The sequence below is a fragment of the Balaenoptera acutorostrata genome, chromosome 6 (assembly GCF_949987535.1).
Source record: "Balaenoptera acutorostrata chromosome 6, mBalAcu1.1, whole genome shotgun sequence".
NCBI classification, from domain to species: Eukaryota; Metazoa; Chordata; class Mammalia; order Artiodactyla; family Balaenopteridae; genus Balaenoptera; species Balaenoptera acutorostrata.
In genome coordinates, this window is record NC_080069.1 from 8,825,900 (window position 1) to 8,838,705 (window position 12,806).

General features: G+C 48.3%; 1 protein-coding gene across 1 annotated transcript in view; it reads left to right on the forward strand.

Annotated features, from left to right (window-relative positions):
* Positions 1-2,250, forward strand: part of XKR6 (XK related 6) — a 275,314-nt gene extending 273,064 nt beyond the window's left edge. Inside the window, exon 3 of the mRNA XM_057549310.1 lies at positions 1,286-2,250. Within this exon, the coding sequence (XP_057405293.1) occupies positions 1,286-2,250 (965 nt within the window). The remainder of the gene's footprint in view (positions 1-1,285) is intronic.
* Positions 2,251-12,806: the final 10,556 nt, after the last annotated feature.

Genomic DNA, 12,806 nt, shown 5'->3' on the forward strand with positions numbered 1-12,806 from the left:
TCTGACCTTTGGGCTTAAGAGAGAAAACGACCAGGTCACTTTGATGTCAGCCTGGAAGAACGCCGTAGGGGAATCGTGCTCTGGGGTGAAGGTGGGGAGTTTGATTAGGAGATGGTGGCCCTTGGGGTAATATTCAGGACTCCAGCTGAATTGAGCCACGTTTAATTCTGAAATTTTGGGAGAGAAGAAAAACAAAAGAGGCGCTAGATGGACTGAGTGGAGATAATGCTTGAAGGAGCAGAGGGGCAAGGGAGTCTTGCCCCAGAGGAGGTGGTATGACGATGCCTGACTCATGATTGCCTGCTCATGGGTGGATTTGGAGAGACTCCAGCCACTGTTTATTGTGTTTAGATTGACTGAGTTACAAATATCACATAGGCAGCGTCATAAATAAAATTGCTCTACCGTCCCTTGGGATCAGACACATTCACTTGCTCGTTGAGGAGACATGTAGGTAATGACGTGCAGAGGCCTTGGAAAGCTCACCAGGCTAGGGAGGGGAAAGGCATCCCCAAAGCCCAAGTTACACTGCTCATTGCAGGACAGAAGCAGAGAAGGACAGGACCTCACCAGTCAAGGCCTCAGGGAACCTTGAACAGTGGCTGATTGGAGAAGGCAACAAGGGCTGTGGGGAGACCACGAGAGACAAGAGTGAATGAGAAGGCAGTCAGAGAAACACAGGCTCTCCCCGGGTCCTTGATCAGGGTGGCCTTAGGGAGTGGATGGGGAAATGCCAGGTAGAAGAAGATCCCCTTAAGGGCTCCTTGGCCTTGAGTGAGCTGACGAGAAGGTGAAGGGTGACTCCAAAGCCTTCTCAAAGTAGAACAGTTGTACAGCTTGGGGCAGTTAGTAAGCTCTCGGTCTTCACAATCGGTGATGCCTTCTACTGGCTGCTCTGAGAGCACAGCCTGGTAGTGACAAGGACACCGACCCCGCCGTGAGCTTATGATCTCTTACAATAGAACACATGGGGTCCCTCCCACAGCAGCGGTGGTGAGCCAACACAGAGGTCCTGGCTCTCCAGCCCCTTGGCAAAGCACGCCAACCTCAGCTTCACTCTTGAGCCGTGGATGTCCAGAAGTTCTGGACTGGGTCGTTGACACTGAAGCTAGATTTCACAAGCTGTCAGCTTAGGGGGCAGACATGGCCTCCAAGTTCGGGTCCTGATTTTGTGTTTCTTTCTCCCTCCTCCTTTAGATCGTGGTGTGTGTGGGCATCTCCTCGGCTGGCAGCCCTGCTGTGAGGTCCACGGTTTTGACTGTGTGGGTTTGTGTCTTTCCGGCAGGTGTCTCCTCTGTGACTTCCCTGATGTCCCTGGCTTGGGTGCTAGCCTCCTATCACAAGCTGCTGCGGGACTCCAGGGACGACAAGAAGAGTATGAGCTACAGAGGGGCCGTCATCCACCTCTTCTGGCGCCTCTTCACCATCTCATCCAGAGTTCTCTCTTTTGCCCTCTTTGCTTCCATCTTCCAGCTCTACTTCGGGATCTTCGTGGTGGTTCACTGGTGCGCCATGGCCTTCTGGATCATCCATGGCGGAACAGACTTCTGCATGTCCAAGTGGGAGGAGATCCTCTTCAACATGGTGGTAGGGATTGTGTACATTTTCTGCTGGTTTAACGTCAAGGAAGGGCGGACTCGATATCGAATGTTCGCATATTATACGATAGTCTTGACCGAGAATGCTGTCTTGACGTTCCTTTGGTATTTTTACAGAGACCCGGAGACCACTGACTCCTTTGCGGTGCCAGCACTGTGTTGTGTCTTCATTAGCTTTGTGGCTGGGATTGCAGTGATGCTCTTATATTATGGTGTGCTGCATCCCACGGGGCCGCGAGCTAAGCTCTTGGTCAGCTCCTGTTGTGCCGAGCTGCTCTGGGGCATCCCTTTGCCCCCCGATGTTGAGCCCATGGCGCCTCAGACCCCTGGGTACCGGGGGACCCAGGTCACGCCTACCAGAGCCGTAACGGAACAACAGGAGGATCTCACGGCTGACACTTGCTTGCCCGTTTTCCAAGTGAGACCCATGGGGCCCTCTACCCCGTTGGGGCGTCCTTACCACCCAGAAGGGCCCCTCATTAAGATTGACATGCCAAGAAAGAGATACCCAGCTTGGGATGCTCATTTTGTAGACAGGAGGTTGAGAAGGACTATTAACATTCTGCAGTACGTCACCCCCGCCGCGGTAGGCATTCGGTATCGAGATGGACCGCTCCTTTACGAGTTGCTACAGTATGAGTCTTCACTCTAAGAGCACCTTGACCCAAGTTGAGAAGGGGACCTTAAGTTTGGTTTGCGGTAAACACCGCTTGCAAGAAATATAACTCCTCCCTTCCCCCAATACACAGAACTACCACCACCACTACCACCACCACCAATGCTACAAAAAAAAAAAAAAGAAAATAAGTCACAACCCCTTCAGATAAGCTTTCTTTCCAGTCGCTGTATGTATACAAAGATATTCTCTATGTTTTGTAAGTAAAAACAAAAAGAAAACCTTTCTTTTGTTTTTTACACATAAGTAACAGTATTGAAAAAAATCCCACACTATGGTTCATAAGGTGGAGAAGGAGGAGTTCTCTCCACTCCAAAAGAAAAACAAAGTTTTATACCTTACACCAAGTGTAGATCATTTACGGGATTGGTGCTGATTGAAAGAACAAAACAAAACAAACACAAACAAACAAACAAAACCTTCAACTGCCTTATGCCCTTAGGTGCTGAGTTTCATTAAGTACTGTCACGTTTTCTCATGCAAAACTCCCTGGTGAATTTTGCACTGGGAGAGGGAAAATTAAACAATCAAATGAAACCAATCTAGAAACGAAACAAAAACCAACCAACAAATAAAACACAAAGCAATCATTCTTCCTATCTGATTATTTGTATTGAAGAAAACAAATTGACCAAAAGCAAAAGCATAGAAACCCCTCCCTCTTCTTGGTTTCTCTCCCCCTTCTCCCGTCCCTGCCCCCAACTTCTCAGCCCCTTCTTGGAGCCAAAGGGCCATTTGAAATTCAGATGGTTGGAAAAGCTCCTTGAAGGCTGACTAGGTGCCAGTTCAGCGTTCACCTGTTAAGAATCACATTTGTTTCCTGGTGAAAAGCAAAACAGAACAAAACAAAAGCCACCCTAATAATTCGATAAGAAAAGGAAATTCTAAAGCAAATTAAAGGAGATTTCCATATATGTAATCAAAGAGAATCAGTAATAATAAAACTCAGCATAGTAGCAAAAAGAATGACATCAATTTAAAGGCACAATACTTAATCAGTGACTGGCAAAAATGATTTGTTCTGTCATTTTAAGGCCGTGAAAGGTATACATTTATCCCATGTGATATTGTGTAAGGCCTCTTCTGTTTCCATTTGGTGGGAAGCCTTAAATTGATCTGGAAAGAATTCTTCATTTTTCGTTTGTGCTTTTTAAAAATAGTAACGCAAAGAGGAAAATTAGAACATACAAAATAAGTTAAATTGTAATAACTGACCCATTTCAAAGACTGTTTGGTGCTTCTGTCTTTCACCATTGTGGTTGGCTGAAAGTTATTCAGCTCACTTGGTGCATCTGGGTTGAGTGGGAAATTTTGTGTGTGTCGTGTGTGTGTGTGTGTGTGTGTGCGCGCGCACCCATAGCACACGTGTGTGTGTGTGTGTGTGTGTGTGTGTCTGCTGCAAGGTCTTGCCAGAAATGTAGAAAAAACAATATAAGACAGACTCTGGGTATCGCTGAGGTGGAGTGTAAGGGGCTGGGAAGTGGGGAGCTGGGGGAGGGCATGTTGCTTTACCTTGAGCCCCTGTACGATGGCAAGAGTCACACCAGCAGCATACTCTGGGTCTTAGGGGCCGTGTCATTTGGGTGAAGATTTGATTCAATTATTTATTTCCTCATTGTACCAAGTTGAATTTCTGGAGGTGTTGCGAGCATGTTCAACCATTTTTTAAATGTTATTTTTCAAAGTATTGCTCTTGTAAGGAATATTCTGTTCTAGGGCATCGTTTCAATCCCATTTTATCTCTACTTGGGCACAAAAAAAAAAAAAAAAAAAGGAAAAGAAAAAAAATCACAAAAAGAGAAAAAATCTCCACAAAAAAGATAAATATATATAAGTCTCTCTATATATACACACAATATTTTTAAGTAAAAATACTGTTAAGTCTTTGTTGTGTGTAGCTGCGATTTTTTTTCTTAATTCCAGATATAACTGTTTAGGGTGCAAGACCTCTAACTGAACTACTCTTAAGAGAAGTTCAAAAACTGAGGAATTTTTTTTTTCTCTGTTTGTGGGGTTCTTTTAAAAATATATATTATTCAAAGAGGTTTCTCCTCTCCTCCCTTCATTGTTTATCTAAACCTGTAAAAAACAAACAAAGCAAAACAAAAAACCCCACAAATTTTAAATTTCAGTTGGGTTGTAAAACTGGATTCTCCTTCCTTTGTTCAGACCCCTTTGACTTCCTTGATTATTACTAAATTTGCAGTGCCGTCCTGCCCCCTCCCTCCCCGACGTGGCTGTCCCCTCGGGTTCTCCCTGGCAGCGGGACGGAGGGCAGAGGAGGGGCAGGAGGGCACGTCCAGGAAGCACTCCGCACAGAGCACACCCACGCCTGGAGGACCAGCCCTGCCGGCCTGGCCTGTCCCCACCCATCTGAGGGCTGGGGCCCCTCGGCGATTAATTGGGAGTTCCAATCTGGTCAGAGGTGCTTTTCCTTTTTATTCTGCTTCCCTACCAAGGGCTTAGCTCATGGCGTACTCTGCAGAGGCTGGAGGAGGTGAGGCCGTTAGAGTGGGGCTTGATGCTCTCCATCCTATGCATCCCATCCTCCCCGCTTGCTGGGGTCCCAGCTCTTGTCTGCCACAGCCCTTCGGACGTCTATCGCCAGAGTGGTCCGTGATGCTGTCCCCTGTGCATCCCTCTGGGACCTCGGCCACTTGGACTTGTTTGTTCTTAGATTTAGTTCCTTTCTCTTTTTCATTTCGACGCAGTCACGGACTTTAATTTGCCACCTCTGTTTTACTAATACACATCCAGTGTGCATGCGCGTGCGTGCGTGTGTTTACACGCAACTGAGAAAACTGCTGACGTCCATTGACCTGGAGCGCCAAAAGCCGGGGTGACTCAGGGAGGGCTCTCTGGAGCCTTAGCCACTGGGAACAGAGTTGAAGACCACAGGATGTTTCAGGAAGCCTTTCTTTCCACCTGCGTTGGACTGGGCTCCGCAGGACTCAGGCAGGGGGTGCCCTGCTCCCCTGACATGCTATCCCCCGCTCCCTTCACCGTGCCACAGCCTTTCCTAAGGATGAAAGTACGCATCTGTGAGCAGCAGCAGGGAAGTCCAGTTCTGCAAAGAGACAGGAAAAGGAACAAAAGTCAGGAAAGAAGTAAAGAACATGGGAGGGTGGGAGGGAGGAGGGAAACATAAAGAAAGTTTTCATCTGTCCTCTTACCCCACGAGAGGTGGTGGCCTCAGCCCTCCCCAGGAATCGCATGTTAATCAGCATGTGTCTGACGCCTGACAAACCCTTAAGGGCGTTGAGGCACCAGCTGCTCCCCAAGGGAACGCTTAAGAGGTTTAAAAAATCTCTGGGCCCACTTCTTGCCCAGAAATTCCTGATGAAAACTAATTAACAAGCTCCAATATTTAGTTCTGGTAGGAGACAAGCACACTGTACCAGGAGCTAGAGAATAAAATAGGAAGCTATCTTTCCTTATTGCATCCCCATCAGATATGCCCACAATCCCCCACAGAAAATCTGGCCCTTCTTCTCATTCTCAGAAAAGAATGAAGAATGAAGATGGTGGCATCTCTAAAATCAGGCTGATTTTGTTAGCGTCATTTCTGTAAGCTCTTTTTCTCCCTTGCTCAGTAGGTCTGCCTCTTCTCTGGGCCCCTGCCTGAAACCTCAGTCCCCTCAGATAGCATCAAGGCAGTGTCCCCTGAGCTCACTGTCACAGGCCTGTGACATCCCAAATGAGAGCTAAGAGGGTTTAAATTCATCAGATGAGCCCCAATGACCTTACCCACCCCCAGAGTTTCTCATTTCTCCAACACATTCCTCCACTCTGTCTCCAGAAGGTTCCCCTTGTTCTGCGGGGTCAGACTTGTCCCAACAGGCAGGGGGCCGGGAGTGCTGTGGAGGGCAGGCTGCATCTCTCTTGGTGGCACATGCTGCCAGCATGTCCCTCTTCAGTCAAGAAAGACAATACTTTCTTATGGCCCAAGGGCCCCTTCATCCCTCCCAGATCCCCCAAACTCCACCTCCCCAGGCACAAAGTCACCCCAGACACCCAGAGGCCTAACCCATCCCCTCAATAGCCACAGCCCCTTTGAGTGCCAGGGTGGCTTAAAAGAGTACAAACACCTGTTTGGACCGTGGTCCTGAGGGTGGGCCACAAGCATCCGACCCTGTCCCAGTAGGAGCCTTATTCTCAGGAAGAAAAATCTATGGGTTCTTAAAAAGCACCGAATGACATCATTTCCCCCATTCTCCCTCTACTTTTATCCCCTCGCATTCGGTCATAGGGGCCGAAGAAGGGGTTTCCGGTGCTGATCTTGTCCAGAGGCCCTCTGAACGGGCTTGGCCTCACTGTATGCGCCGAGACTCCCCTCACGGCGTTGACAGGCCCTCTGCGGGAGGCATACTTCCTCTTTCCCTTTCTGTTCTGCTCCTTGCTCCTGGGGGCTGGGAGAGCTCTAACGAGCCCCAGGCCCTGATGCCCCCAGACCGTAGCAAAATTTTATTTCTCCATTACCTAGGAACAGAGGGAAGAAGAGGGCAACAGAGTGCAGGCTCAGAGCCTTTGGGCTGGAGGAAAGGGTGTCAGGTCCTACATTGAAGGGGGCTGGGGCGTGTTCTACACACAGCCTCCACACCCTCCTGCCCCTGGCTCTCAGATGGGGGGTGGGTGTCGGTTCCCTAGCATTCACTTGGCCCACAGGATGGCATTGTCTTTGCCAAGGAAAGTAGCTTCTCACTCAAAGTGAGCCCTTCTGAGGCCTCTGATGTGTGATGACGGCAGCTCGGGCTGGTGGGCTTCGTGAAGGGTACGCTCCTTGTGCACATTCATTTGATTTTCTCATCCAAAAACTAACATCTGTTATTTCTTTACCAAACTGAAAAATATTAAAATAACACTACCAGATGTGGCATGGGGAAGGGGGTCTATATCTGGAGAGTGGGAGGAGAAGATGGCTTATTGCAGTGACTTCCCCCTGATTCCAGTGATTTTCCCAGTATAGACCAGAAAATGACCAGGGAAATCTCGAAGAGCTCTGGGGAGACAGGGAAGAGCCTCTGCATGAGGGGAAAGGGGAAGACACAGAGGGCAGACTCATGCCCAGGGCCTGCATCTGCCTTAGACGTAGCGGTTCTGCTCATTTCGTTCTCAGACATTGATTGAGTACCAGATTCTGTCTGGCAGCCTTCCTCGTGAAGCACACACAGGTGTCCTATAGGAAGTGAATCTAAATCAACATCAGCCCCTCTTATTAAAGCCCAGACGTGCATGAAATCTCTTCATCCAACACCGGCCACTGTTGTACAAACATTACAGTCACACACACGGCACAGAAACAAACATTCCATCCAGATAAGCCACATTCCGTTCTCATCCACAGCTTGACCTCCTGGACATGGAAATTGCGGTGGTCAGCCTGTCGCAGGCTACAAAACCATAAGCTCGTAAGAGGACTGTCCCAGAGGATCCTAAATCAGTGTGTCCCTGTCCCAGTTGCAAAGCCTGTGAAAAGGCCATCCTGCCCTCTCAGAGATTTTTTTCGAAGCCTCTCCCTGGGGGAGAAAGATGATGTGTAGTCTCATTTCCTGCAGTGGCAACCTAAGTCTCTTTCTCACCTATCCTGAGCTATTTTAAAGGTTTCATTTCTTGCTTGAAACACTGCATCTTACGCTATTGGCCAAATATCAAAAGACAAGGGCACTGCCTTGATCTGCCTGCAGCTTTATTCCTCTGCCTGCCTCGCTCTGTCCGCCTTACTTGACTCTCCCAGGTACCATCTGCTTCGCCTCCTCCTGGGAAGGAGCTGTGCCTTCTTATTCCCTGTACCTTTCCGTGTAGTGGCTGGCAGGACAAGGCTGGTATGTGTTGGAGCCAAAGGTCGGGAGTCCTATTCATGGCAGCTCCTGAGGGCAGCAGACGGACGCCGTGGGAGTTCCCCCTGCACACAGCCAACACTTTGTGTCAAGGGCTAAGAATAGACCAAATCGGAAATGAGCAGGCAGGACCTCAGGGGCTCCTGCCCTGGTGTGCCCCATCCCACGCAGAACAGTACGCATGCCCCAATGGGAGCTGCCCGCCCTTGCCAATCCCTAACACGAATCGCAAGACTCCACACCAGAAACTGAAGTCAGTCAGCTCACTCATGCTCGTCCAGGAGGGTCTACTCCTAAAATACATCCTCAGACCAAGGAGAACAAAGGAATAATTTCCTTTGGATATAGTGCCAAGTGGTCACCCAGCAAACATCTCTCTAGAAGCGGCCTTTGGCCATTTGACATGGTGGATACAGACACCTGGTCACCTAGTAGATGAACTCCCTTGGTCGGCTTCTCCATCCTCACCATAGCTCTGGGGTCCTCGGGCTAGAGTGGGGCTGGGAGATTTGTGTCAGCTGTAGGCCTCCTAGAAGCTCATCTTTAGACCCAGAAAGATCAGGAAATATCACAGGCTGATTCAGGGTCCCCACTGTGATCGTGGATAACTCACTTCACCTCTCGGTGCCTTGGTTTCTCCATCTGTAAAGTGGAGAGAAAGAAGGCCAGCTTCTTTCTCTCCTGCTCAGGGGTGCTGTGAGGGTTCAGTCATTATTGCCTGTAGCGGAGGCGTTATATAAGGAACAGTGGTGGCCTCGTTACTTGGGAAGTGGAGCCGCAGAAAGGTAGCGTGTTTTCTGGGTGCAGGGGCACCTGGAAGCTCCCAGGACAAGCAGCACGGCTGGACGGGGTAAAGTCTCACAGACCCGTACTTCTTAGATACTTCACAGCACTGCGAACCCAGCACAGTGGGACTCTGGTTAGGCAACCGGCAGTCCCCTGGCTCAAGCCGGCCCCTCGTAATTCTGAAACCAAATGTCCTGATGTTAATTTTTCCTAAAGTATTGGAGAATATAGGGACGGATCAATTTGAAAACTGATATTCATCAAGCTTTGGGCAGACAAGAGAATGGGTGAATTTGGAGAGTATTTGGGAATTGTTTTTAAGGTGGTTGAAAGCTGTTTAGGAAATAGCTCTCACTTTTGTTCTTCCTTACAATCTTTTTCAACGTTGAGGCTCCTCTCATCAAACGGACTGGCCTTCCCTTTGCCTCTCTGCAGAATACAGAAACAAAACTTTGTTGTTGTTGTTTTTTTAAATCCCTTCAGCCAAAATGTGGGTCCCAATGTTGGGTTTTAATCATTCCCTGGTGTGCTTTGAGTGGAGCCTGCAGGCGAAGATTCAGAGACAAACGGGTTGGTGGATATATCACTAATGGTTTTTATCCAAATCCAGGTCTTTTTTCCCTCATCATTTCAATTGGAAACGTTCAGTTGAGTTTTTCTTTCCTTTTTTTCTTTTTCTTTTCCTTTTTACTATGGGGTGGCTATTATCAATCCAACTATTAAGATCCCCTTTGAGCAAGAAAACAGACCCATCCTAAGGACCTCCATGTATGATACTTCTTAGGGTCTAAACCAGAGTGAGGGCAGGTGGGAGCAGTGGAGAACGACACCAGCACTCTGGGAGGGCCAGCTGTAACACTGATTTTCTGTTGGCTCTGAGAACCTTCTTGGAGAGGAAAATTCTAGAAGCTTCACCAGTTGTAGCTCAGTCAACCTGGCTCTGGCTCTGGTCCTTTCCTGGGAGTTCAGGTGTATTCTCATGTAAAAATTCTCACCAAAAAAAAAAAAAAAAAAAAAAAGGCACCTCCTGAGCCTGTCCTAAAGGTCCAGGTACTGCTGCAAATTCTCCTGCTCTCTGTGCAGCTCTGACGAGAGCTCCTTTCCCACCTGCTCTGACTCTGCTCTCTAAAATTAATATTATTGTTTTGACAGCACAAGGGACCAGATCATAGTTTGGAATTCAGTAATGACTTCTGTTTGATTTTGTATCTGATCGTTCTGTGGATAGGCCAAATCGTGCTGGGATTCTTTCTTTCCACAAGTATTTCTGATGGTAACCAGAGGGAAGGAATGAATGAGACGTCCTTTCTCCTCGGCACTCCTCTTTCGACCGGGATGGATGGCGGACGAACTGTATGGCATTTATGAACGAGGACTTCGAAGATGGCCACGTGGAGCCAGAGAGAACAAAATGACTCAGTAGATGTGCAGGAAGCGTGATAAAGGAGAGGAGGGTTCCCAGAAGTACGTGGAAAGAAAATAGCGGCCACCATCTAATCGCTACTTCCTGCGCACTCTGGGGCAGAAATATCAAGGCATGTTCTTTTCAAAAGGAGGAAATTGATTTTATGGAGTGACGTATTTAAGCGTTATTGTTTCAGTAAAGGGTCAGAGGAAAGCATCTATGGGAAGGAAAGGCATGCTCTCATGAACAGATCATGTCATTGGAAGTAAAAACCCAGGACTCTATCCTTCTGCAGACCTAAGTGAAGTCACTCTTGGGGCCAAATTCTCTTTCTGTAAAATGAGAAGAGTATTACTTACTTACCTCACAGGGGTGTTGTGAGGATAAAGTCATTACTGTCTGGGAAAGCACTCTGAGGATAAAAGTACTACTACTGTCAAGTTTGCTTCCTATTTAAAATCCTTTCAAACATTCATTGAGCACCTGTTGTGTGCAAGGCGTCACCTGGGTGCCGTGGAGAAAGGGGAAGACGATCTAGCTCCTTTTCTCTTTTTTGATTAACGAATATTTTAAAACAATACAAGAGGACAGAATTAACAGAGTTTTCTCAATGTGGGTCAGGAAAGATGTTCTCTGTCTTTCTGCCCCAAAAAGGCTACTCTCCTTTTTTTCCCAAGTATTTGGGCAAGAAGGGAGAGCTATAAATCTTCCATCAGAGAATGCTCTTCTGAGAAGCAAACAAATGTTGGTTACTCTTCTCCCTTTGGGGGAAAATGAAGGCAAATCTCAGTGAGCGCGTCCTGTGACCAGCAGTTGAGGTTCCATTGTTTCCGTCATTGCTCCGGGCTCAGCTTCAGTTTACCATAGCCTTCATCTTCTCTCTCCAGACCCAGAGGACGGTTGCTTACGCTGTGCTGGAATAGCTGGGTGCTTTTTGGTCGGTTTGTGTCCTTGGAGAGTCTGGTACACTGTTGTTTGCTGGAAAGTCTTGGCTTCCAAAGACAAGGGTCTTCGCTAGAAAACAAATCAAAACGTGTGACTGCCTTTTTTCTTTGGTGGTGGCAGCAGGGTGGGGGAATTTTGAGTTCCTTAGCTGCCTCTCATAAGATGAAACCTTTTTAAATTTCACATTTGTTTTTCCATGTGCAAAGTTCTTCCCTTCCAAAACACACTCAAGGAATCAAGTCTGGATTCTGAAATAATCTAAAATATAGCACATTTCAATTTATTTCTCCAGTCCTGTGCCCAAGGTTCACTAGTTTCTACAAAGAGCCAAAACCACCGACTGAGCTAAGAAGGTTGGAAATCTAGCCCCAAATCGAAGCTTCTGGAAGTGCCCCCAGTCCCCTATAGTTTTAGGAATGCTCTTTCAATATTACTAGGGCTGTCTCCCTGAATCCTCAGAAATCTTCGTGCCCCAGAAAGAACATTTTCAGAGCTCAGCGGGGCTTCCTCTGTGTCTTAGAACCAGAGTGAAACCACTTGTTACTCTGAAAAGTATGATATGATGCCAGTCTTTAGGGAAAGAAGAGAATGACTTTCTCTGCCTTTCAGAGGGAAGAGGGAACAAAGAGAAAGGGAAGGTTATTAGGTTTGAAAAGTGGCTCTTTTGTGGCTGAGAAAAGATGTGGGACTCAGTGGTCCACAGCGGTCCCCTCTACCTTGGATGCGGGAGTGGGGGCGCCCCGTGTGAGTTCCTTCAGGAACCCAAGGTTGTACGGGGGCTCTGGGTCCTTTCCTTCCGGCCCAGGACCTGAGGAAAGGATGTCTTCAGCTTCAGCGCTGCCTGGCCCCAGATCATCTTGCGCTCCTCGGCCGCCTCTCGGCCCTTCTCTAGCCTGTGCACCTGACAGCTCCCAGCCCCGGGGTTGATTCCAAAAGGCCTTCTTTCCACGAGGCCAGTCCGTTCGCGCACACAGCTTCCGGGTGGGGCCGCTTGTCCAGACTCAGCCCCTTCAGCCTCTCCCTGGCCTGGACGCCCCCACCGATGCGTGCTTCCGCTAACCGCGCAGGACTCCGAGCTGTGGCCCCAGCCTCTCCGCTGGTCAGCCTGCCTGAGGTCAAGGACAGGCGCCCTCTCTTCCTTCATTTAAATACATACGCCTTTAAAAGGCACGGCCCTGGGTCCCAGCAGAGACGCGAGCTGGAGGGTGGGAGAGAGGGGCTGATTTTATTACTTAAACAGCCTGGGACACTCTCCAATAACTTAGGAGGCCAACTGGGGCCTCCAAGTGAAAATACAGGTTTTCTCAGTCCCTGGGCTATCTTGGGCATCCTCTCATCAAAATAACAAAAAGCCTTTGTGCCAGTGATTGCTCACAGCTCGGTAGGGTCCCCTCCAACATCACAGGGGCGGCTGTCTTCCTCCTTACCAAGGGCTTCATTTTTATTTGTTTGGAATTATAGTGATTATGAAATGCTTGAGAGAGAGAGAGAGATTGGACACATAAGCTAGGAGGTGATCTGAGATTTTGAGATTATGGTGAATTGTGCAGAAGTGAGGA